The 26,216-nt window shown below is 42.0% G+C and overlaps 1 protein-coding gene across 1 annotated transcript; it reads left to right on the forward strand.

Moving 5' to 3' along the window:
- LOC147003564 (vomeronasal type-2 receptor 26-like) lies at positions 1–25,955 on the forward strand. Its single transcript, XM_085842251.1, has 6 exons — positions 1–287; positions 1,799–2,090; positions 12,629–13,426; positions 19,104–19,313; positions 21,816–21,939; positions 24,379–25,955. The coding sequence occupies exons 1-6, from the start codon at positions 37–39 to the stop codon at positions 25,281–25,283; spliced, it is 2,580 nt and encodes an 859-aa protein (XP_085698377.1). The 5' UTR covers positions 1–36; the 3' UTR covers positions 25,284–25,955.
- Positions 25,956–26,216: the final 261 nt, after the last annotated feature.

Here is a 26,216-nt window from a genome sequence, read left to right on the forward strand (position 1 = left end):
GATAAAAGCCTCCTTCAATGCTAGCCACTGCCCCATATGGGGCTGTCCTGTCATTGGTTGTCTGATCCCCTAGCAGGCATGTGGCTGTGTACTCTCTTTCCTCTTCTCTTTGGCTGTCCCTCTGGCTCTGCCCTTTCTGGAGTAAGAGCCTGGCTGTTGCCAAAGCAGAGCCCTCATTTTGATCGTCCTGGAGATGTAATCGTGGGGGGCAGCTTCTCCATCTTTCGCTTCTCTAATGGTACACCCTCTGATTTCACTGCCCCACCAGCTGGGCTGCAGACTTCAAGGTAAGTGCTGGATGAAGGGTGGGGGTCTCTGAAAGCCAGAAGCAGCTCTACAAAGTTGTGCGAAGCCTTGGATAAAGGTTTATTCTCAGACCCAGCTACATAGCCACACCCTTTCTCTGTGTAAATGCAGTAGCTCTGCTGCTCTCTTTTTATATCACCTCTCTCCATCTTTCTTTTTTATTTGTACCAGACTGAAATCTAAGGTGCTCATTGGCTGAAATGTGTGTGCTCCACAGGTCAGGTGTGGATTCTTGATCCTTTTATACCCTTGCTTCTTTAAATAGGGTCCAGGTAGGCATGTTTGTTAAATGAATAACTGTAATCAATAGATTTTTTTTATTAGTCACCAGCCCCTGTGGTTTCTCTGTACTGCATTCCCCTTGCTTGTTATTTTTTTTTTAAGAGTCTCATGTTGCCTCCAATTCACTAGTTAAAGATGATGTTGAATTTCTGATTATCCTGCCTCCTCCACCTCCTGAGTCCTGGGGTAATAGGGCGTATACTACTACACTTAGTTAATGAGGATATAACTCCATGAACTGAGCCATATCCACAACCATTTTGTGTCCATTTTTGTCCCAGCCTTTCCAACATATTGTTGCACATAGCAGTTCTCAGAATAGCCTTTTTTTGGTTCTTCTTCTTATTTTTTTTAATGTTTATATTTAGCTTTTTAAAAAAATTGCAGCAATGGCTGAGTGTGGGTTGTTTGACTGTACTCCTAGGACTTGTGAAGCTAAGGCAGGAGGATTGTTAATTTCAGGCAAGATTGGGGTACATAATGTGACCTGAGTAAAAAACAGTTGATAAGAGTATTTTCTAAAGTAACTACCATCATTCTGTATTCAACCACAATTGCAAGAGACTTCTATTTCTGCGACTTCACATTTAACATAACTTTAAATGATTTTTTGTTGTGTGCTTGATTGTATCTCACTTTGTGCTATAACTACTCTGGGACTCCTTGTGAAGTTCAGGCAACTTCAGCTGTTGTGAGACCATGTCTGCAGTGCCTGAGTCATGTCTTGAAGACAGCATTTCACAGCTCTTCCCCATATCTTCTGGCACTTATTTTCATCAATTATGAATAGTTAACAGTAATTGTAACCAACCATAGTATTCAATAGATTTATTTTTCTTATTTTTTTGAGACAGGGTGTCTCTGTGTAGGCCTGGCTTCCTGGGTCCAGCTATGTAGACTGTGCTTTGGTCTCTGACTCACAGAGATCTTCTTTCTGAGTGGTGGGATTAAACATATATGCTACCAAACAAAGCTCATGTGATAGATCTTCAAATGTCCCTCCTGTCTTCTGAAACTCTCCATTTGGTTACTGTCTCTGCCTTCCCTCTGGTTCCCCTTTGACTCTTCTGAAATGTGCTCATCATGTACACATCTCTGTACAAGTGTTTGAGGAGATGTACATTTTTACTCAGATCACTTGAGTCACAGTGTTCATTCTTGTTCCATTTACCACATAATGAGTGATAATGTGGGCTTCTCTTTCCCTCAGTGCCTCCATGTGGGGCTACCGGGTGGCCCAGAGTTTCGTCTTTGCCATTGAGGAGATTAATAGGAGTGCTCACCTGTTGCCCAATTTGACACTGGGCTTCTCCATTCGAAACTCTGGAGACTCAGTGCATGGAGCCCTCTATGAGACAATGGGCTTTCTCACAGGGCAGGAGGAGCCCATCCCCAACTACACATGCCAGCATGGCTCTCCTCAGGCTGCCTTGGTTGGGGACACACGGTCATCCCTGTCTGTCTCCATGGCCAGACTTCTGGGGCTGTACAAGTTTCCCCAGGTGAGTTGCACAAAACCTTATTCTTTAGTGAATGTGGTGCAGTCTCTTAATGATGACAGTGATGGTCACAGCAGTGAGCAGCTCTGCTGAGGAGCCAGCTTCCCTGAAATATTCTCCATGTCCAACATGATTCTCTCCTCCATGTATTGATAATTTAGAAATAATTATCATCCCCCTGCATTGACAAAAAACAGAGACATTTTCCTTTTTTCTATTTAAAAATACTTTAATGGATTTATTTATTTTTAATTGTATGAGTATCTTGTCTTCATGTATATGTATGTACCACATGGGTACCTGGTACCCATGGAAATCAGAAGAGGGCATTGGATTCCTTAGAACTGAAGTTACATATGACTTTTAGCTGTCACAAGGGTGTTGTGTTTTGAACCTTTGAACCCAGGTTTTCTGAAAGAGCAGCAAGTAGTCATAACCACTTACCTGTCTCTCCAAAACTTTGTTTATTATTATTATTATTATTATTATTATTAAATGAGAGAGGGAGAGAGAGAAGAGAGAGAAGAGAGAGAAGAGAGAGGAGAGAGGAGAGAGAGGAGAGAGAGGAGAGAGAGGAGAGAGAGGAGAGAGAGAGGAGAGAGAGAGAGAGAGAGAGAGAGAGAGAGAGAGAGAGAGAGAGAGAGGATGTGTATGTGTATGTGTATGTGTATGTGTATGTGTATGTGTATGTGTATGTGTATGTGTATGTGTATGTGTATGTGTATGTGTATGTGTATGTGTACTCCACACCAGTGCCATTGTGCTTTTTTGGATGTCAGAAGACAACATTTGGGAGTCAGGTTTTTTTCTTATACTATGTTGGTTCTGGGAATCAAATTCAGGTTTGTAGGCTTGGTGGTGTAATTTCTGCTTGGATGGAAGGGAATCTGGGGATTCTAATGCCCAGGAACCACGAAACTCTGAAGGGAGAAGGTATAATGCAGGGGATTCTGAGACACAGGAGCCTAGGAACAACCTCTGAGGTGGGACAATGTCCCAAGGGAAGGGCATCCTGTGATATAGGAGCCCAAGAACCTCCAGGAGATCTCAGAACCCACACAGCTCTGAGAGGAATCCTCCTCAGCAGAGGTGTTGTAGCTCCTAGGGGAGGGTACCCCGGCTGAGCTGAGGACCTCAGCTCCACCCTACTTCTTTGTTTCTTCCCTTCTCTTCATTGTTCCTTGTCTTCTTCCAAAGAGAGAGTCACATCAGCCAGCATAGTTCACAAAAGAGATCTGTTGGAGGGTCCAGGGAGAGGAGGGATGAATTCAGGAGTGGCTGCCTCTGCTTCCAAGTGTAGATAGTAGGGAATTAAACAAAGAGCAAGTGTTTTACAGACTTTCTTAGGTGCCAGAGCTTTTCAGGGCGGAAATTTCCAGATTGAGGATTGGAGGGATTTCAATTCCTGAGCTTAGGGAGCTCAGAGATTGGTGGATTTTCTTGTTCAGTGATTGGTAGTTTTTTGTGGGAAGCTCAGGGACTGGTGGGTTTTCCTGCTCAGGAATTGGTAACTTTTTTCACCCTTGTTCCTGCCGTCTTGAGAACTTCTGTGGCAGCATCTTTTTTTTTTTTTTAAATTATTTATTTGTTGTTTTATTTATTTCCACTTCAAATGTTGTCCTTCCCAGTTTTCCCTCAGCAAACCCATTATCCCATCTCTTCTTCCCCCTGCCTCTGTGAGGGTGCCCCCCACTTCTACCCTACTGCCCTCACATTCCCCTATACATTGAGACATTGAACCTCCACAGGACCAAGGGCCTCCTCTTCTATTGATGCCAGATTAGGCAGTACACTGCTACATATGCAGCTGGAGCCATGGGTCCCTCCATGTAAACTCTTTGTTTGGTGGTTTAGTCCCTGGGAGCTCTGGCGGGGGGTTGGGGGATGGGGTTGGAGGGTGGGTCTGGTTGATACTGTTCTTCCTATGGTGTTGTAATCCCCTTCTGCTCCTTCAGTCCTTCTCCTAGCTCTTTCATTGAGGTCCCCATGCTCAGTCTGATAGTTGGCTACAAGCATCTGCATCTGTATTGGTCAGGATCTGGCAGAGCCTCTCAGGAGGCAGCTATATCAGGTTCCTGTCAGCAAGCACTTCTTGGTATCAGCAGTAGTGTCTGGGTTTGGTTTCTGCAGATGGGATGGATCCCTAGGTGGGGTGGTCTCTGGATGGCCTTTCCTTCAGTCTCTGCTCCACTTGTCCCTGAATTTCCTTTAGACAGGAACAATTTTGGGTTAATATTTTTGAGATGGGTGGGTGGCCCTATCCTTCAACTGGGGGCTATGCCTAACTTCTGGATATAGTCTCTACAGGTTCTCTTTCCCCTTTGTTGGGTATTTCAGCTAATGTCATCCCTGTTGGGTCTTGGGAGCCTCTTGCTTTCCTTGGCATCTGGGACTTGGCATCCCCATCTCCCACTGCTACACACCTCCAGTCAATTTCCTGAACCTCTATAATTCTCCTCGTCTCCTCCCACACCTGATCTTGCTCCCTTTCCCCTACTCCTCTCTCCCTCCTAGGTCCCTTTCTCTTTCCACCTCTCATGATTATTTTGTTCCCCCTTCTAAGTAGGACTAAAACAACCACTCTTTGGTCTTTCTTCTTGATATTCATATGGTCTGTGAGTTGGAAAAGGCACCATGAGGTGCTGAGAAGGTATATTCTTTTGTTTTAGGGCGAAATGTTCTGTAAATATCTGTTAAGTCAATTTTGCTCATATCTTCTGTTAGTTTCAGTGTGTCTCTGTTTAGTTTCTGTTTCCATGATCTGGCCATTGGTGAGAATGGGGTGTTGAAGGCTCCCACTATTATTGTGTGAGGGTCAATGTGTACTTTGAGCTTTAGTAAAGTTTCTTTTACAAATGTAGGTGCCCTTGCATTTGGGGTATAGATGTTCAGAATTGAGAGTTCATCTTGGTGGATTTTTCCTTTGATGAGTATGTAGTGTCCTTTCCATTTTCTTTGATAACCTTTGGTTTAAAGTCTATTTTATTGGATATTAGAATGGTCACTCCAGCTTGTTTCTTGGGACAGTTTACTTGGAAATTTTTTTTCCAGCCTTTTACTCTGAGGTAGTGTCTGTCTTTATCACTGACTTGTATTTCATATATGCAGCAAGGTGCTGGGTTCTGTTTACATATTCAGTCTGCTAGCCTATGTTTTTTTATTGGGGAACTGAGTCCATTGATGTTGAGAGATATTAAGGACCAATAATTGTTGCATCCTGTTATTTTTGTTGTTAGTGGTGGAATTATGTTTGTGTGGTTCTCTTCTCTTGGGTTTGTTGTGAGATAAGTTCTTGCTTTTTATTGGGTGTAGTTTCCTTCCTAGGGTTGGAGTTTTCCTTCTATTATCCATTGTAGGGCTGAATTTGTGGAAAGATATTGTTTAAATTTGGTTTTGTCATGGAAGATCTTTGTTTCTCCATCTATGGTAACTGAGAGTTTTGCTGGCTATAGTTGCGTGGGATGGCATTTTTGTTCTTTTAGGGCCTGTATGACATCTTCTCAAGATTTTCTGGCTTTTAGAGTCTCTGTTGAGAAGTCTGGTATAATTCTGATAGGTCTGCCTTTATATGTTACTTGACCTTTTTCCCTTACTGCTTTTAATATTCTTTGTGCATTTGGTGTTTTGATTTTTTTTAACCTGTAAAAATTTTTATTGGCTATTTTCTTTATTACATTTCAAATGTTTTCCCCTTTCCAGGACTCCCCTTTGGGAACCCCTATCCCATCCCCCTCCTCTAGCCTCTATGAGGGTGCTCCCCCCCCACTCCTGTCTTCCCACCCTAGCATTCCCCTCCACTGGGGCATCGAACACTCTCAGGCCCAAGGGACTCCCCTCCCATTGATACCAGATATGGCAATTGTCTACTACATATGCAGCTGGAATATTCTTTGGTTGTCAGTCCAGTCCCTGGGAGTTCCGGGGGTTGACACTATTGTTCCATCCATGGGGCTGCAGACCACTTCAGCTCGTTCAGTCTTTTCTCTAACTCCTTCACTTGGATCCCATGCTCAGTCCAATGGTTGGGCTGCTAGCACCTGCCTCTGTATTTGTCAGGCTTTGGCAGAGCCTCTCAGGAGACAGCCATATCAGGCTCCTGTCAGCAAGCACTTCCTGGCATCCACAATAGTGTCCAGGTTTGGTGACTGTATATAGGATGGATCCTCAGGTGGGGCAGTCTCTGGATGGCCTTTCCTTCAGTCTCTGCTTCACACTTTGTCTCTGTATCTCTTCCCATGGGTATTTTGTTCCCCCTTCTAAGAATGATCGAAGTATCAACACTTTGGTCTTCCTTCTTCTTGAGCTTCATATGGTCTGTGAATTGTGTCTTGGGTATTCCGAGCTTCTGGTCTAATATCCACTTATCAGTGATTGCATACCATATGTGTTCTTTTGTGATTGTGTTACCTCACTCAGGATGATATTTTCTAGTTCTATCCGTTTGCCTAAGAATTTAAAGAATTCATTGTTTGTAATAGCTGAGTAGTACTCCATTGTGTAAATGTACCACATTTTCTGTATCCATTCCTCTGTTGAGAGACATCTGGGTTCTTTCTAGCTTCTAGCTATTATAAGGCTTCTATGAACATAGTAGAGCATGTGTCATCATTACATGTTGGTCTATTTTCATTTTTTCTACATACAGCCAGTCAGATCAGCACCATTTAATGAAAGTGCTTTCTTTTTTCTATTGTTTATTTTTGGTGTCTTTGTCAAAGATCAAGTGACCTTAAGTGTGTGGTTTTATTTCTGGGTCTTCAATTCTATTCCACTGATCAACGTGTCTGTCCCTGTACCAATACCATGCAGTTTTTATCACTGTTGCTCTGTAGTAAGCTAGAGCTCAGGGATGATGATTCCACCAGCCATATACAATGGAAAAAGAAAAGCATCTTCAACAAATGGTGCTGGTATAACCAGCTATTGATATGTAGAAAAATGAAAATAGTCCAACATTTGTCATCTTGCACAAAGTTCAAGTCCAAGTGGATCAAGGACCTCAACATAAACCAAATACACTGAATCCAATTGAAGAAAAAGTGGGAAAGAGCCTTGAACTCATTGGCACAGGGGAAAAATTACAGAAATAAACAGAACTCCAATGGCTCATGCTCTAATATCAAGAATTGATAAATGGGACCTCATGAAACTGGAAAGCTTCTGTAAGGCAAAAGACATAGCCAATAGGGCATTTCTTTCTTGAGGTTATGGAAGTTTTCTTCTATAATTTTGTTGAAGATGTTTGCTGTCCCTTTGAGCTCTCTTCTATACCTATTATTCTTAGGTTTGGTCTTTTCATTGTGTCCTGGATTTTCTGGATGTTTTTTGGGTTAGGAGCCTTTTGCATTTTGCGTTTTCTTTGACTGCTGTGTCAATGTTTCCTATATCTTCTGCACCTGAGATTCTCTCTTCCATCTCACGTATTCTGTTTGTGATGGTTACATCTATCTCTCTTGATTTCTCTCCTAGGTTTTCTATCTCCACGGTTGTCTCCCTTTGTGATTTCTTTATTGTTTCTACTTCCATTTTAAGATCCTGGATGGTTTTGTTCAATTCCTTTACCTGTTTGGTTGTATTTTCCTGTATTTCTTTAAGGGATTTCTGTGTTTCCTCTTTAAGGTCTTTTACTTGTTCATCTGTGCTCTCCTGTATTTCTTTTTTCCTTTTTTCCTTTTTTCAAGGGTTCCTCTGTCTATCCCTGGCTGTCCTGGAACTTAATCTGTAGACCAGGCTCATCTCGAACTCAGAGATCTGCCTGCCTCTTCCTCCCAAGTGCTGGGATTAAAGGTATGTGCCACTTTTGCCTGGCATCTCCTGTATTTCTTTAAGGGAGTTATTTATGTCCTTCTTAAAGTCCTCTATCATCATCATGAAGTGGGATTTTAGACCAGAATCTCACTTTTTAGGTGTGTTGATGTACCCAGGGCTTGCTGTGGTGGGAGAATTGGATTCTGATGATGCCAAGTAGCCTTGGTTTCTGTTGCTTATGTTCTTGCCCTTACCTCTCTGTTTATCTCTGGTGTTAGCTGGTCTTTCTGTCTTTGACTGGAGTCTGTTTCTCCTGTGAGCCTGTGAGCCTAGGTGTGTCAGCACTTCTAGGTTCCAGCTGTCTCTGGGTGTGATTGGGGTGGGAGGGGCTGAAGCACAGTGTTGCTCCTGGGCACAGATTTGGACCAGAAGGATCTCGTCCCTGGCTGGGTGGAGGTTCCTTTGTCCTCTGGGCAGGTCCCAGTTGGGCCAGATATGGGGGTTGTAGTGGTGGACTCACCTGTGAGCCTGAGTGTGTCAGAATTCCTGGGGATCAAGCTGTTTTTGGGTATGATTGGCATGTATAAGGCTGTAGCACAGGGTCCAATCCTCCGTGGCGGCATCTTTTGGAGGTCTTAGGCTGGGGCAAGAAAAGGCAAGTGGACTCTTTCATGACTCTTACAGTGGTTTCCTTTACCTAAGGAGCTGTCTTTGTAGCTTACATAGGAAAAACAATCTTATCAGTAAGCTGGTTTAGGTATAGGAACTTGAGCTGAGATTTGAGTCTAGGCAATTGAAGTCATGCCACTAGTTTCCTTCTGCCCCATTGATATTCCCTAAAACGTAGCCATCACTGTTTTTCCCATAAGGGTGCCTATATCTCACAATCATCTCTTCAGTTATAGTTTTAACAGGTGACTTGAGGATAATTTTATCCATTTAAGCATAGCAATTCAGTGGCTTTTTATCTTAGAATGGTTTTTACAGGTGACCTGAGAACATTTTTATCTTTCTGCAAAGAGACATCAAGCCAGTTGGCCACTTCATCCCACAATCCTTACCCCGAGGCAAGTTCTAATCTACTTTCTGTCTCTGTGGATCTGCTGTTTCTGGTCATTTCATATGAATGGACTCACACCTGGACATTGAGCCTACTTTTAACGTTTATCTATGTTGTAGTATGTGCCGACATTTTACTCATCAGCAATTATTGTTAAGTGATACAGCTCTGAGGGGAATGTTGTCCTGGCAGTCCAGAGCCAAGGCATACCACAAAGTCACAGTGCATGACAAACTGCACACAGGAGATTTACCAGGAGGGAAGAACCTAGGAGGGTGGTTGCCTCTGCTCAGGTGAGAACTGATTACTGAGCAGAACACATGTTTTATATAGTGTTTCTCAGAGACAGAGCCTTGCAGGGTAGCTTTCCAGGGTGGGGATTGCTGGGTTTTCAAGTCTAGAGCTGGGAGTGAACTCACAATTGGTAGGATTTCAAGTTCTAGGTTTGGGCTTTTCACTCTGAGGGACAGGGGATGGGTCCATCTGTTAGGGCAGTACTAGTGTTCTGTGTTGCTGTTGCAGGTCCTCAGAGGAGGGTCCAAGCAACTCATGTTCCTCAAGGGTTTACAATTACATTCCTTTGTCCCAGAGGTTGTGAAAATGCCATATATAAGGGGTGAGAGATTCAATACATCTCACTGGGACAGAGCTTCAGAGATCTGATCCCTTCACAAATCTCCCAGCTTCTTTCCATGGGGTTTATAAAAATGCCACCGCTATGAATACATTAAAGAGTAGGTCAGAGCCCTCTGGATACAATTACTTCCCAGAAGCCCATCTGCTGGAAACCAAGTTCCCAACATGTTAACCTTCTGGCAACATCTCAGATTCAAACCAAAATAGTCATTGCAAGGGCTGCATGTGACTCAGTTTGCAAGGCACTAGCCTATCTCCTATAAACCCTGAGTTTGCTCTTTGGTGCTCCTGTAGTGCAGAAGTCTAGAAGTGGAGACACGAGGGTCAATGTATACTGCTCTTTTCAGCTATATAGTGAAATGGAAGCCAACCTGGTCTAGTTAAGATACCCTCCAATCTCTCCCTCTCCCTCTCCCTCTCCCTCTCCCTCTCCCTCTCCCTCTCCCTCTCCCTCTCCCTCTCCCTCTCCCTCTCCCTCTCCCTCTCCCTCTCCCTCTCCCTCTCCCTCTCCCTCTCCCTCTCCCTCTCCCTCTCCCTCTCCCTCTCCCTCTCCCTCTCCCTCTCCCTCTCCCTCTCCCTCTCCCTCTCCCTCTCCCTCTCCCTCTCCCTTCTCCTTTCCTCCACTCATGTTTTCTATGGAGGTTTTGGTTTAAATCCATTTGTTTTTGACTAAGGTCTATACATTTGAGTAAATTCCAGTGTCTTTGAATATCTCACATTCAAAGTTTTCCCTCTTCCTTGTAGGGGCTTGCTCCTTTCCTCTGAAAGTGAGACCATGTAATTCTCAGAATTGTATAGACACTCGAGGGTAGATTCTCACTAAAGCATTTCTGAGGTGTCTGTAAGCTATGTAACTTTTTTTGAGACAGAATCTTACCTTAAAGGCTCATCTAGTTTAGAACTCACTATATAGATCAGGCTGGTCTTGGAATTGCAGCAATATTCTCTTACCGCAGGTGCTGCGTTACAGGTGTAGTTAATATATATATGTCTGAATGTATGAGTGAATTGTGTGTATTTGTGTGTTTGTTTGTGTATGTGTGTGTTCACATGTGTGTATGTGTCCATGTGCTGATGGCTTCCTTTATCACTCCCCACATATCCCTTGAGTCAAGATATCTTCCTGAATATAAGACCTATGTTTTCTTGGCTATGCTGGAAGATAGAAAGCTCCACCCAGCCTCCTGTGTGTATCCCTCTTAGAGCTGAGGTTATTGTCAGGAAGGGGATGCCCAACTAGTTCTAGGAGTACTAGGATCTGAGCTCCTATCCTTATGATTTTGCAGCAAGTGCTTTTGGTCATCATGATATTTTTATAAACACTCAAATTTATGCATATTTAAATGAGTAGAACTTCATTTTTTTCTCCTCTGTACATGATATGCCCAAAACCAAACTTTGTTTTTGTTATTTTGCATGTGTGTGTGTGTTCATGCAGCATCCCTCTGTGTAGCTCAAGCTGCCTCTAAACTCTTGATCCTCTTTCCTCAGATTTCTGAGTGCTATGGACTATGATACCCAGAACAGAAACATGATATATAGAACATTTTAAAAGATGTTCTTGCTTTCCAACTTGTATGGCTGCAAGATAAGTTTCAGTTAAATTTGAATTTCAGGGACTGGAGAAATGGCTCAGGGTGAAGAGCACTGCCTATTCCTGCAGAGGACCTAAGTTCAATTCACAACACCCACATGGTGGATCATATTCATATGTAACCCCATTTCCAGCAATATGACTCCCTCTTCTGTGCTCCAAGGGCAATAGACACACATGTGGTGCATAGTCATACATATAGGCAAAACACTTGTCCATGAATAATAATAAAATTTGCATTTCAGAGAAACAATGAGTTGTTTTTACACTGAGTTTGTCCCAATGTTTCTTTTAAAATATAGTTTGTTTTTAATTAGTAATGTGTATTTCATGGGACAAACATACATAGAAATGATCATTGTTTATATGCAGTCCAAACATAACTGAATATCTTCTATGTTATTGTATAGCCTGGCAAGACAGGATGCAATGAAATCTAGTCAGCCTTATCTCTCCACACAAAGCAACCAGATGCTAGGACCTTTATGTTAGTTCACTATCACCTTTATACATCTTGTAGTGGCAGGAGAAGGGCTTTGTACTCATACCCTGAGGACGAACACCCACATTCTGTGCCTCTCAAAACAAAACAAACAAACAAAAAACAAAACAAACAAACAACAAAACAAAACAAAACAAAACCCCACAGATACAGAACCCATTTGTCATTATGTCCAAGAACTTTCTGTTTTGAGAACATACTACCATCTTTTCCTCGACAGAGTGACAAATCAGACTCAAATATTTCTCCCAAACCTGGAAAAATCATGCAATGGTGATCTGGTAAAAGCTCACAATTTAATGGTTCATAGCAGGGGCAGCAAGATGACTTGTTGGGTAAAGGTGCTTACTTACAAGCTGGATGGCTTGAGTTTGAGTCTTTAGAACCCACCTGGTGAAAGAAAACCAGCCTCCAAAATGCGTCTTCCGTACACATGCATCATCATAGACAGACAAGGCAGAGACACACACACACACACACATTTTCTAAAGAAAAACATAACACTTGTGTGCAAAGCAGAGAGTCAAACCAAGCCAAGCTGAGATGCAGGAAGAAAATATGAGGGGGCAGGGTAGATGGATGCTGAGAGGAGAATGAATAAAGTTAGGGTTCTGGCTGGGCTTCCTTGTAGAAGCCAGAACAGTTTGGGATGATGAGTGAGTGAGGGCCACAGCAGCTTGGTAGAACCAGTACCATTCCCAAAGCATAATGCTTAAGTCCTTTCATAAAAATATTTATATTTTATATTATATACATTTATGTGCATGGATATATGAGTCTATGAGTCTATACAATAGGTGAGGGAGGAAGCCAGGAGCAGGTGTCAGATTTCCTGGAGCTGCAGTTACAGGCAGTTGTGAGCCACCTGATATGTGTGTTAGGTCTTGAACTGCTAAGCTATATCTCCAGCCCCATCCTTCTGACATTCAAACCAGACCATTAGCTTGCTCCTGAGTCCTGGACCTCATCTACTCTCATATTGCTTGGCTCTTCCTTCACAGGTCAGTTACTCATCTTCACTACCCAGCCTGAGTGACAAGATCCAGTTTCCATCTTTCCTTCGGACCCTGACTAGTGACCTCACATCTTCCGAAGCAGTTACCCAGCTGATAATTCACTTCCAGTGGTCCTGGGTGATCATACTGGCCCATGATGATGACTTTGGGCAGCAGGCCAGCTCTCTAGCCACACAGAGGCTGACCCCAGCTGGGGTTTGCATTGAATTCTACCTCTATGTCCCTTCCCATCAGTCTTTGGGGAAGATTGAAGAGACTGTCCAGAAGATGCAGAAATGTACAGCCAGAGTTGTTCTGGTTTTTCTAAGCAATTATAATTTCCAGCTCATCTTGTATGGCTTGCTAGCTGTCCCTGTCTCAGGACAGGTGTGGGTCAGCAAAGGCACTCTGCACATGGCACTTGCCCTGACCATACCAGGCATTTCCCAGGTGTTGCATGGCACATTTGGCCTTCTGTATCACAGCAGCAGGGCCATTGGCTTTCCTGAGTTCCTTGCTCACCTGCGCCCCAGCCAGACCCCAGAAGACATGTTTATAAAGAAGTTCTGGGAGTTTACCTTTGATTGTATGTGGCCCTACCAGAACAGCACAGTGACAGAGGGTGTCCAGTTCTGCACAGGGAATGAGAGTCTGAAAAACAAGCCACATCCATTTCCAGAAGTGAGTAAAATTGATGCTGCTTACACAGCTGTCTACAGCATTGCTCATGCCCTACATGATATGATATCCTCTGAGCACCAGGATGGGAAAGGTACAAACTCCCAGGACTTCCAGCCCTGGCAGGTGAGAGAGACATGTGTGGAGTGGATGATTCAGGGATGGTCAGAGAGCAGGACATTGGTTCTGACAAAGGTATTAGAGGTGTAGCAGACTGTTTCCTTCATCAAGGATTTGTTATCCTTGAACTGAGAGGCATCTTAGCATTGAACAAGAAGTCTATACTGTGTGTGTGACCTCAGGTGTGTCCAGCCCCTGTGGGATTGGTTGACTAAGCAAATCAAGATGCCTCATAAAATTAATATTTTAGGCAACAGCAAATACACCTCAATTTGGAGCATTCCTTAACAGTAGATAATTTTTAGTATAGGCATGCTGCAAATCAGAATTTCAAATCTATATAAAATATTGTTTATATATTTTTCATTAACTGGGTATGTGGTACATGTGTATAGGTGTGCTGGTTTATGTGGTGTGGGATGTGTACACATGTCTACATACATGCAGGAAGGTCTGAGGATGATGTGAGAAATTAGCCTTCACTCTTTTTTTTTTTTTAAAGATAGTTGTCTAATTTTATTTCATGTCATTTGATGTTCTAATTACTGGATTTCTGTGGTGCTTTGAAATTTTGAATAAAGCAGGGCACAGTTTATGCTGGGTATTAATAGTTTGTCTTTGTACATCTTTTCCTGTGCTCTTAATGACCAGACTAATAAATAATTATTAGAGAAAAACTACCCTATTTCCCACCTATGTTGTGAGTTACAGTTTGAGTTTCTAGGAGTAAAGATGTATTTACTAACGAAGCATTATTTAACCTGTCTTCCCCTATGCAGCAAAATACTGGCAGCACTTTTATCTCACCCACACATTTTCTACCAAGAAATACACAATCTTGAACTTAATGTGATGGTAAAATTAGCTATTTGACTCAGTTCTGTCCCTTGTGTAGGAAAGAGAAACCCAGTCTCTTAGCACTATTTTCACTTTTAAGAAATTTTGCTTGTGTTTGTTCTCCTTTTATTTCAGCAAACAAGTTCATGGTTTTAGCTTGTGCTAATAAAAATCTATGTGATACATTCAGGAAAGATCTAAACTAACCACAGATTCTTGGGGAAAGCTTCCATATTTCCTCCTTACAAAGTCCTAAAAGTGGTAATTTCCAAAATCTAGTGTAGATGAATATACACTATAGAGTAAATACTAGTATATCCTCTAAGGCCTTAACTTCTGTGATCAGTTTTTTTAATTCATTTTTTAATTAGGTATTTTCTTCGTTAACATTTCCAATGCTATCCTAAAAGTCCCCCCACGCCCTTCCCACTCCTCTGCCCACCCACTCCCACTTCTTGGTCCTGGCGTTCCCCCGTACTGAGGCATATAAAGTTTGCAAGACCAAGGGGCCTCTCTTCCCAGTGATGACCGACTAGGCCATCTTCTGTTACATATGCAGCTAGAGACACGAGCTCCGGGGGTACTGGTTTAGTTCATATTGTTGTTCTACCTATAGGGTTGCAGACCCCTTAAGCTCCTTGGGTACTTTCTCTAGCTCCTCCATTGGGGCCCCTGTGTTCCATCCAATAGCTGACTGTGAGCATCCACTTCTGTGTTTGCCAGGATAATTAATGATCTAAGTGTTAAACATAGAGTTGGTACCAGAGAGCCTTCTCCAAGGTGCCAGTACCACTATATTCCTTTAAGACATTGGATTTGTACTATGTATTAGTCTCATAAAATTTTCTCCTTTAAATTCTTAATAGCCCACATAGAGTAAATGCTTTAATTTTATGAAAACTTTCAAGGAAAGGTAGCATGATTCTGAGAGTGTGTTCAAAGAGTATCATCACCGGGGAGTGTGACCCATCAGGGACTCTTCACTTTGTTAATTTTTCAACTAAGTGTTTAAGGCAATGAGCATTTGCATCTATTTTTATTCTCCAGAAGTAGCACTTCAGAGCTCTTTGAGGAAAAGATTCTTTATCCTTACAGTTGTTTTGGTTTGTGAGAGATAGAAATCCAGTGAACAATTTGAGGCTTGTTTTAGGAGAAGAAGAAAAAGAAGTATGTGAAAAGTTAGTCTCCTAAGTATAAGCCTAGTTATTTTAAGTCATATTTCCATGATCTTGTTCTTCTTGTTTTTGAAGAAATATCTGTTAGTTCCTCCCAGAGACAGAAGCATACAGGAAGAACAGGAATGGAAGTGCCGCCCAGTGCCATCTTGGGTTTTGACTTTATCCATTTCTTGCTAGTGAACTTCTGTTTTCACTCATTAATATCCTTAGCAGCCAATAAGCCCTCTCTTTATTTATTCTATATAAGGATCTTCTTCCTTAGTTGATATCAATAGGGGTCCCCATTATGTGACATTACTTACTCATCACATGTATTAAGATGAAGTAGGATGTTTTGACTGATGTTTATATTGTTTCATCAAACAAGAAATACATTTTTGGCCAACAAACATTTGAAAATGGGTCCAACATGTTTGTTATCAGGGATATGGAAACTAAAACAGCATTTATTCTCATTCCAGTCAAAATGTGTATCAACAAGAAAACAAGTGAGACAAATGCTGTTGAGGATGGGGAAAGCATACCTATTTAATGCTGGTGAAGGGAAAGTGGAATAGCCATTGTACTGCACATGTCAATGTGCAGATTCCTCAAGAACACTGAAAATAGAATTACCCAAAATGGGATGTACTGAATGATGGAGCTATACAACTCCTGACTACATACATACAGGACTTTAATTGCCATCACAAACAACAGCATTTCGTTTTACTCCTGCACCATGCACAATAGCTACAAAACGGAATCAGCATAAATGTCAATCAACCAATAAGTTGTTAACAAAAATGTAGTATATGTTCACAATGAAGTTTCATTAATACACATAAAAATTTAATTGAGATATATGAAGGAAAATGAATACAACTGGGTGTTAAGTGCAATAATCCAGGCTCAGAACGACACACATATTTTTTCTTATATGTAGACACTTGACATGGGTTTGGGAGAGTGGGGGTTAGGGAGCACAGGAGAAAGGGGACTATGAAAGAAGAAACAAATTTGAATGTAGAAGTTTGTATGCATGGCATCAAAAGAGAAGGGGAAGATTACTGAAAAGATGGAAGGAATCATCAAGAGTGAAGAGTAGTGCTGGGACAGAGGGGAAGGATGAGAGAGAGGAACAAAGGATAATGGCATATATGTATTAGGATGACACAGAACAACCTCTTATGGTCTTAAAGGATATAGAGCCATATTCCAGGCAATATTCATAAAGCCAGTTGTCTCAGGAAATAAGATGGGTAAAATTGCAAACTGTGCATTCCATGAGGAAACGTTCAGCTCTCATTGGGCATAGACTCTAAGCAATGCCCATGGAGATGCATTGTCTTCCTTGTATGTCCTTTGGGCTATAAAAGCCATGGGACTATTAAGTAACATTCAGAAAATAAGGCAGGTATGGGATAAAAGTTTCCCCTAGCTCCCATGAGCACAGTGACTTCTAATGTGTGAACATATTTCTTGCTGATATTTTCTTTTTATATATATATATTTTTATTATATATTTTCCTCAATTACATTTCAAATGCTATCCCAAAAGTCCTCCACACCCTCCCGCCCACTTCCTCTCCCACCCATTAACATTTTTTTGGCCCTGGCATTCCCCTGTACTGGGGCATATAAAGTTTGCCTATCCAATGGGCCTCTCTTTCCAGTGATGGCCGACTAGGCCATCTTTTGATACATATGCAGCTAAAGTCAAGAGCTCCGGGCTACTGGTTAGTTCATAATGTTGCACCTACAGGGTTGCAGATCTCTTTAGATCCTTGGATACTTTCTCTAGCTCCTCCATTGGGGGCCCTGTGATCCATCCAATAGCTGACTGTGAGCATCTACTTCTGTGTTTGCTAGGCCCCGGCCTAGTCTCACTGGAGACAGCTATATCAGGGTCCTTGCAGCAAATGCTTGCTAGTGTATGCAATGCTGTCATTGTTTGGAGGCTAATTATGGGATGGATCCCTGGATATGGCAATCACTAGATGGTCCATCCTTTTGTCTCAGCTCCAAACTTTGTCTCTGTAACTCCTTCCATGGGTAGCTTTCACTCTTCTACTGTATTCTTTGGGGCATGATCTCTCACTCAGATCCCAAACTTGTTGAGATGGCTTGTCATGGTAGACAAATTACTTTGGGTATCTCCTGTCTTCACCCTTTGAGACTGTAATTACAGAGGGACTGCCACAACCCTTACAGAGGGACTGCTACAACCCTTACAGAGGGACTGCCACAACCCCCTAACATTTAGGAGGGTTTGGGTATTTATAGTCCTACCCACAATGTTGTGTGGCCAGTGCATTAATCACTGAGCTGACTCCCATGTCCTTATCTCATTTTCTATTTATTAGCATTATTTGATAATTTCATATATTTATATAATGCTATTTGTTCATGTTGGCCCCAGCTGATCTCTCTATGAAATGTATGTATGTATGTATGTATGTATGTATGTATGTATGCATGTATGTATGCATCTGTCTGCCTGTCTATCTGTATCTTCTGCAGAATATTCAGGGTAGACACATTAAGGTTGATGGCCTAGAAGAGGTTTGTTTTAATTACCTCCATTCAGGTAATGTGAGTCTCTACTCTATGCCTGGTGAAGATGTATATAGTTTTCAACCAGGTGGACAGTGATAGTTGTTGGCATTTGGCTGAGAGTAGCTGTATAGAAATTACATGGGGCCTGGCTTAGTGCCCCATGCCTGTCATCCTAGAACATATACCTGAGGCAAGAAAATTGGGTTCATGCCCAACTTGGGCTACGTAGCCAGATGTGGTCACAAAATGAACATATATGAGTGTGGTGATTACTGTGTATGTAATCTATAAAGATGAATGAGTGAGGAGTAAGTCAATGGTCAAAGAAGGCCTGGGAAGTTCTCTCTGTTAGGAATTATCTGAGTTCCAAACAGCATGAGAAATCTCACCATGAGAAGTGGTAGACTACAGATGTCAGAGACAGCATGTGTCAATACCCGAGAATTGAGACAAATAAGAAGAGCCCTGTAGGTAAGACCAAAGGAATGTGGCAGACTGGTCAGAATGATTGGAAGGCTTAGGTGGGCTGGGTCCAGTTTGTGGAAGCCTTGCTAGGGTTTGGAGTCTAAAGAGTATGATAGGAAGTTTAAGACAGTAGTGTACAGCCAAATAAGACCCTGGAGCCAGCATAACATTGTGATGTTTTGGGTTTAATTTTAAAGTTGGTGAGATGGCTCAGTGGGTAGAGGCAGTTGGCCTCAAGCATAATTCCTGTGTCCCACATAGCAGCAAGAGAGAATATTCCTGAGAGTTTTTCTCTAAAATCCCCAATGTGTGTGAGATACACACACACATGCGCGTGCACACACACACACACACACACACACACACACACACACACACACACACAGAGTAATATACATATAGTAACTCAATAACACACACAGATACATACACAATGTATTAAGTTAAAATTGTCTGGATTAATTATAGAATAATTATCAATCATTACTTCAGGAAAGCTAGAACATTTTTGTGAATCTCTGAAAACATCATAGGTCTTTGTGTTCCCTATTTCTAATGGGGCCAGTTTTTGGTTGAAGTGGCTCTGTAGCACCACAGAGGCCCTTTGAACAAGACCATGGAAAATTCCTGGACAGTCTTCAATATTTCCTTTTTTTCCCCCTCAGCTGCTTCATGTCCTCAGAAAGGTTCACTTCAAGACTCCCGATGGAAGCGAGATTATGTTTGATGCCAATGGAGATTTGGTGACAAAATTTGACATTTTTCAAGGGCAGAAGACCCCCGATGGTGTATTTCACTTGGTCTGTGTTGGCTTGATAGACCCTCAAGCCTCTTCAGGGAACAAAATGATGGTCCAATTGAAGCAGGATCTCCAAGTGAGTTCCCTGAATGCAGAGATAACTCTTGTCCTAGTGTGTTAAAGCTTGGGGAAATTCTATGTCCAAGGTTAATCATGTCTACTTGTGCATAAAGTAAATGTGGCTCTGGACTGGGCCAGTGAATTTTAACTGACTATGCTTTTTAACTTATAAGAGACCTTTATCTGAATAATACTCACTCACCAGTAAAAATATATATCAGAGCTGGGGTTGGAGAGATGTCTCAGTGGATAAAAGTGTTTGCTATGCAAGCACAAGGTCTAGACTTTAGATCTCCAGAACACTTGTACAGGTAACTGGGCAGTGTGGCCCACCTGTGATTTAATTTCTGGAAGGAGGAGTAAATGAGATGCTTAAAGCAAGTTAACTAGTAAGCCTAGCCATGTCAGTTATCCCTGGGTTTTACTTTGAGCCTCAGTGTGAATAGTGGAAAAGCAATGGAGGATGAGTCCCAACATTATCCTTGGGCTTCCACATGTACTCATACATACATGCACATGATCCCAAATGGATGTAAAAGCACACATATACATATTAGCATCATAACCCTTGTGTAAAATGGTGGGAAAGAACATACTAGATTCCCAATTTAGAATCCACACCTGGTCGTGTTTTGAGAGTATTACTTTTGTCTGTGTTCCATGCCTGCTCTGTGAAGAGGAAGTCAGTGACTCACTAAGCCAACCCCTTCCCATGTGCCACCTAGGAAGTAGACTCAGCAGACACTCTCAGATTACTTGCTGTGATACATTTCCCCATCAATAACAAATACCTGTGAAACAATATAAAGTGAGGAAATGTTTTTACTGACTCATGGTGTGTGAGGTCCAAGGCCACATGGATCCATTGCTTTGGGTGTTTGTGGTTGAAGCAGTATGTCTTGGCAGTAGGCATGTGTGTTAGAAGAGGTCTGCCAATTCATGGTCCAGTGAGTGGGAGGTGGGTTATAGATAAATAGTTAAACATGTTACATCTTACCAGTGCATGGCCCCCAAGACTCACTTCTTCCAGTTAGGACCTATATCCTATCTCCACTCTCTACAACAGTTCATCAAATTATGGATTCACTGAGGAATCAATCCACTGATTAGGTAAGATGCATCAAGATCCAGTGATTCTTTGAAATCCACCATCTGGCAACCTTCAGTTCAACACTCAAAACTTTGGGAAAGATTGGATGTTCAAGTGCCAATGTTTACTAAGAAAATGATCATCTGTTTTGAGATAGGCATGTCTGTGTGTGCAGTGTGGTGCATAGAAATGCCTCAGATTCCTGTCCTGTCAGTAGACAAAGAGCTCTGTTCTCTGTAACTTTGTCTATCTTAGATCTGGTGGCATCTTCAGTTTCCTTAAGGTTTCTTCAGGAGAATGAGGTTCCCATTATTGGATTTGTCAAGCATAAAAGACACTTGGTAAATGTTCAGAGGATTCTTTTGAAGTAATTTTTTAATGGTCATAATTTGAGGAGTATTTTTTACTCCTTTCTGTTGTGGCAGAGATCTCAGGATTCTACACTACCATCTTGATAATCCTTGCAAGGAGATGGAGGTGTGCTAAGAAACACTAAATCAGCTTTTTCCAGTCTCCCATATATTAGAGGACCACTCAGTGTATTGTGAAAGTGTGTGTGTGTGTGAAGGGACTGGGTACCTACAAATTTTCTCTTTCTGAGGCTTTAGTATTAGAGTTTAAGCAAAAACAACAGGACAGTCAAACTACAAATCTCAGCAGATTCACAAAGGAGGGAGATGGGAAGGAGGAAGAAATACAGCCATGTCTTCTGAGTTAGGCATGGAGGCCAGCAAGCAGCCACAAGGCTGCAGGGAGCATCAGAGAAAGAAAATGTTGAGAGTATCAAAGGAAGCATGCCCAGGTTATTGACTGTATCCAAAGAAAGAAAAAAAGAATAAAGAAAGACCCAATGGTGGTTTTCTGAGTAACTGGGACAAGTAGGCTGACTTGCCAGAAGGGCATGGCAGTGCTTCTGTAATGTTTGACAATATTACAACTGTTTTCTTTCATTTTGCATGAAAAGTGGGCACTTTGTTTCCATGTATATTTGTGTATTATGTGTGCACCTTGTGTCTGTAGAAGCCAGAAGAGGGAATTGGATCCTTTGGAACTTGTGTTACAGTCTGAGGTCTCTGTGGTTGCTGGGAATTGATCCCTGCTTCTCTGGAGCAGCAGCATTTACTCCCAACAGCTGAACCCTTACCTTCAATTATTGACGTAGGAGCCATAGAGAGACTGGAAAGACAGTATGTCACACGGTTCAGCTAAATTTTTGAAGCATATAGCCAAGGAAACTTGTATTTAGCTCTTTCTCAAATACACACAATGGTGCCTCTATAGTCTGGCATCACTTTGGACAGAAATGTTTTCTGAAAGGTCTTTCATCTAGTGAGTTGAGAGAAAACTGTTCTGTTCTGACTCCTCAGGGTAAGGTCAAAAACCTGTATCCCTGGAGAGTCACAATGACACTATGCTCCTTGTTACTAGGTGCCCACCTCTGTCTGCAGTGAAAGCTGCCTTCCAGGGTTCAGCCAAGTGCCCAGACTGGGAGCCCCCCACTGCTGTTTTGATTGCAGCCCATGCCCTGAGGGACAGTTTGCAGACCAAAGAGGTAAGGGCATATGGGCCTGGAATCTGACGGATCTACAGGGTCCCTGTGAGCCTCCTGTATTTCTCTGTTGTCTTACTTAGTTTTTACTGCTGTTAAGAAACACCATGACCAAGGCAGCTTCTAAAAGAAAAGGATTGAATTGGGGGCTTTCTTAGAGTTTCAGAGTCCATGAGTATGACAGGAAACATGGTGGCACCCAGGCAGCAATGGCACTAGAGCAGTAGATGAGAACTTACTTTCTAATCCAGAGGCAGCAGGCAGGTAGTGATGTGGAGAGTGAGTATCGTGTGGAATTTTTGAACTCTCAAAGACCACAGTCAGAAACACACCTCCTCTAAGAAGGCTATACTTCCTAATGCATCTCCTATAGTCTACTGACTAGGAACTAAACATTCAAACATATGATCCATCATAACAATTCTCATCTACTGAGATGAAACACACCACACCCATATATTGAGATGTTACACAGTCTCTACTTTCCTGTGGACTTTTGGTAGGAATACCATTGATAATGCTGCTCTTATAATTGTTTTTAGGTAAGTGTTTTATTGAGACAGACGAGTGCACGTACCATAATTGTGCAGCCTAATGAATTGTACACTAGCAAACACTGCATACCCTTTGGACCCTGAAACATGGCATCACAGGGTAGTAGTGGTACAGGTCTTGAATCCAAGCACTGGGAGTCAGAGGTTAGCTGATCTTTATAAGTGAGTCTGAAAGTAGCCTGGTCTACAGAGTAAATCCCAGAATAGCTAAGGCTAACCAGAAAAATGAAAAACAAAACAAAACAAAACAAAAAACCCCAAAATAAAAAGAAACATGGCATAAGTTATTTCTATAAGCTGCTACTTGTTTCATAAAAATACCATGACTTCTATGTGGACTGATGAATTTCACTTGTGTTTTAAACCTCTTATAAGAGGGATTGCATGATGGATGTTCTTCTGCAAGTTTCTTCTTACACTGTGTTAATTAGGTGCATCTCAGAGGTGGAACGGTAACAGATCACCAAATTCTGGGCTCCTTTTCTATAGAACTAACCTCTTTACATGCTGAAATTGGGAAATGCATAGTCAAGTTGCCATCAGGGTTTGTTTTGTTGTGTGTGTGTGTGTGTCCTCTTCTTGGTTTGTTGTTTAGTTTTGAGACAAGGTTTTACTAGGCAGCCTTGGCTGGTATGTATCTCACCTTTTTGACCAGGCTGATGATGAACTGAAAGTTTTCTTCCTCTGCTTCTTAAGTGCTGAGATTAAATCATGCACAGCCACACCCTGCTCCAAGTCCCCCTTCTCATTAGAATATCAGTCCTGTTGGAACTAGAGTCTACCTTTGAGACCTCATTTAACCTTGTTTACATCATCTCCAGTTTATTCACTCAAAAATATTGAGCAATCTCATTTTGAGATGCTTAGGGACAAAACTTCAACAAATACATTTTGGGGGCAGAATTCAGTCTCAAACATTTGTTAATGTGTTCATTTACTGATACACTTGGAGAAAAAAATGAAGTATTAAAAGCTCACATAATTGAAGTGGTGAGTGTAGTCAACTCTGTGATCTCTAGGTTCAGTGAGAGATCCTGTCTTAACAACTAAGGTGGAGAGGGTCTAGAAAGATGGTTTAGCAGTTAGAAGCACCCACATGGTGGCTCACAATCATGTGTAACTACAGTTTCAGGATATCTGATGCTATCTTCTGACTTCTGAAGGTACCATCGATATGTATGGACAAAATACTCAAGTAAATTAAATAGTAAAAAAAAAAGTTGTTGAGCCTTGTGAAATGGGTTTAAGCACTTGCTGTCAGCATTGACAACCTTAGATCAGCTCCTGAGACCCACATGGGGGAAGGACAGGATCAAATTTCTGAAAGTTGTTATGACCTTCAAGTATATACTATGGCATGTCTGAACCTACACACATGCATACACTCACCAAAATGCATAAATAAATTTGATAAGAAACATAAGCTTTGGAAAATGATTGAGAAAAAATATCTGATGATAATCTATGATCTCCACATGCATGTGCATCTAACACACATACATGTATTTATATGTAAACATGCACATACACAAGCTCATATAAGTTAAGAATAGTGGGGCAGTGTTAAAATTACAGCATTTAAGAGGGTGAGGAAGGAGGTTGAGGAGTTCTAGGTAACCTGATACTCACCTACTTCAAGGCCAGCCTGAATTACAGGAGACATTGATTTAAGACACAAAATCACCACATAAAAGATGTATAGAGTGTGCACTTTCTTTGCACCTTTACCTCTAACATTATCCATTCCAGCCTGGGTCACCAAGAATAATTCATAAATATATTAATTGATGGAGAGGCTGTAAGAGAAGTTAAAGCTTTGGATAACTTCCTTCAGAGCTAGTGTAGTTTCTATAGTGTTACAGAAATGGTGTCTATGTGTCTCCCACAGACATGAAGAGATGTCTTCTGTGCCCCAAGGAGCAGTACTCAAGCCACACCAGAGACCATTGCCTGCCCAGGACAGAGATCTTCCTGGCCTTTGAGGAACCACTGGGATACATATTGGCTTTGTTAGCACTCTTGCTGGCTGGTCTGGCTGTCCTAGTTCTTGGAGTGTTCCTGAAACACCGTGATACACCTGTGGTCAGAGCCAACAACAGAACTCTCAGCTACTTCCTCCTGATCTCTCTTTCCCTGTGTGCCCTGTGTGCCTTGCTCTTCCTTGGGAGACCCACTGTCACCACCTGCCTCCTCCGTCAGACCACTTTTGCTGTGGTGTTCACAGTGGCTGTCTCCTCTGTTCTGGCCAAGACTCTCACAGTAGTCCTGGCCTTCAGAGTCACCAGACCACGAAGCAGGATCCAGATATGCCTGAGCCCTGGTGCTTCAACCTCAGTGGTTCTCATTGCTTCCTTAATACAGATTGTTCTTTGTGGGGTGTGGTTGGCCACCTCCCCACCATTCCCAGACAAGGATATGATCTCAGAGCCCCAGCACATTGTCATCCAATGCCAAGAGGGTTCTGGTGCCATCTTCTTCTGTGTGCTGGGCTACTTGGGTTTCCTGGGAGGGGGTACCTTCTCTGTGGCTTTTCTGGCTAGAGACTTACCAGATGTCTTCAATGAGACCAAGTTCCTCACCTTCAGCATGCTGCTCTTCTGCAGTGTCTGGACAGCCTTCCTTCCCCTGTACCACAGTGCCCGGGGAAAGTCCACTGTGGCTGTAGAGATCTTCTCCATTCTGGCCTCTACCGCTGGACTTCTGGGTGGCATCTTCATTCCCAAGTGCTACATCATCTTACTGAAACCTGAGAAGAACACTCCTTCCTTGCTAAGGCAAGGCCATCATGTATAGCAGGATAGGCAGAGTTAGATGCTCCACAGAAGGTATTAGTCCTCAGGGGTTTCACCAGGAGTAAGTGCTTGATTTTGACTCATTGTTTCTTTGTGTATCAAAACATGTATTTAAAGGGCAGATAAAGATTCAAGTAAGATACTTAGGACAAAACAAAAGTGACTGTTATGTTTAGAGTGGACATATAGATGGTCACTGACTGTCCTGTCCTTATGTATTGCTGAAGGTCATCACAGTTAAGAAACTTGGAAAGGGGAGCTCAGAAGATAGCACAAATGGCAAAAATTCTTGCTAGTAAGCATGGCAACTTGAGTGTGTTACCCAGGACCCCCATGATGGATGTAGTGAAGTGACATCACTAATTTGTGCTTTGAACTCTGCCTGACAACCACAGAACATCAGTCACATCCATATACACAAAGTATCAGTGCAAAGGTGGGAAAATAGTCATGAAGTGATGATGATGATGATGATGATGATGTCATCAAGGGTTGCTGAGCATGTGCACAACTGACAGGCAGATTGTTGATCTGTCTTTTTTTTTTTTTTTTTTTTTTGAAAGGAGCAGTACTGGGAGTTCAACCTTTCATTGACAGTTCCTTCATAGACTTACCATATGATTTATCACTCTCACTCTTAGATATATACCCAAGAAAAATAAACTATATGTGTAAAGCCTGTGAATCTTAAGAGAAGCATTATTTATATACTAAAACTTGAAAGAATTCAGATGTTTACCAGTTGATGAATGGTATGGCTTACTCAATGATTAGGGCGTTTTTTTGTTTTTGTTTTTGTTTTTTGTTTTTTGTAAATAAGAAATAAATAGGCAGACATTGAACACAAACTCTGCAGCCAGTTCCACAACACCCAGAGGAAACTCCAATCCCAGGTGCTCTAACACACCCAAGATCATAGGATCAGAAGTGAGGA

The sequence above is a fragment of the Mus caroli genome, unplaced genomic scaffold (genome assembly GCF_978045245.1).
Source record: "Mus caroli unplaced genomic scaffold, Mus_caroli_1 scaffold_8, whole genome shotgun sequence".
Classification (NCBI taxonomy): Eukaryota; Metazoa; Chordata; class Mammalia; order Rodentia; family Muridae; genus Mus; species Mus caroli.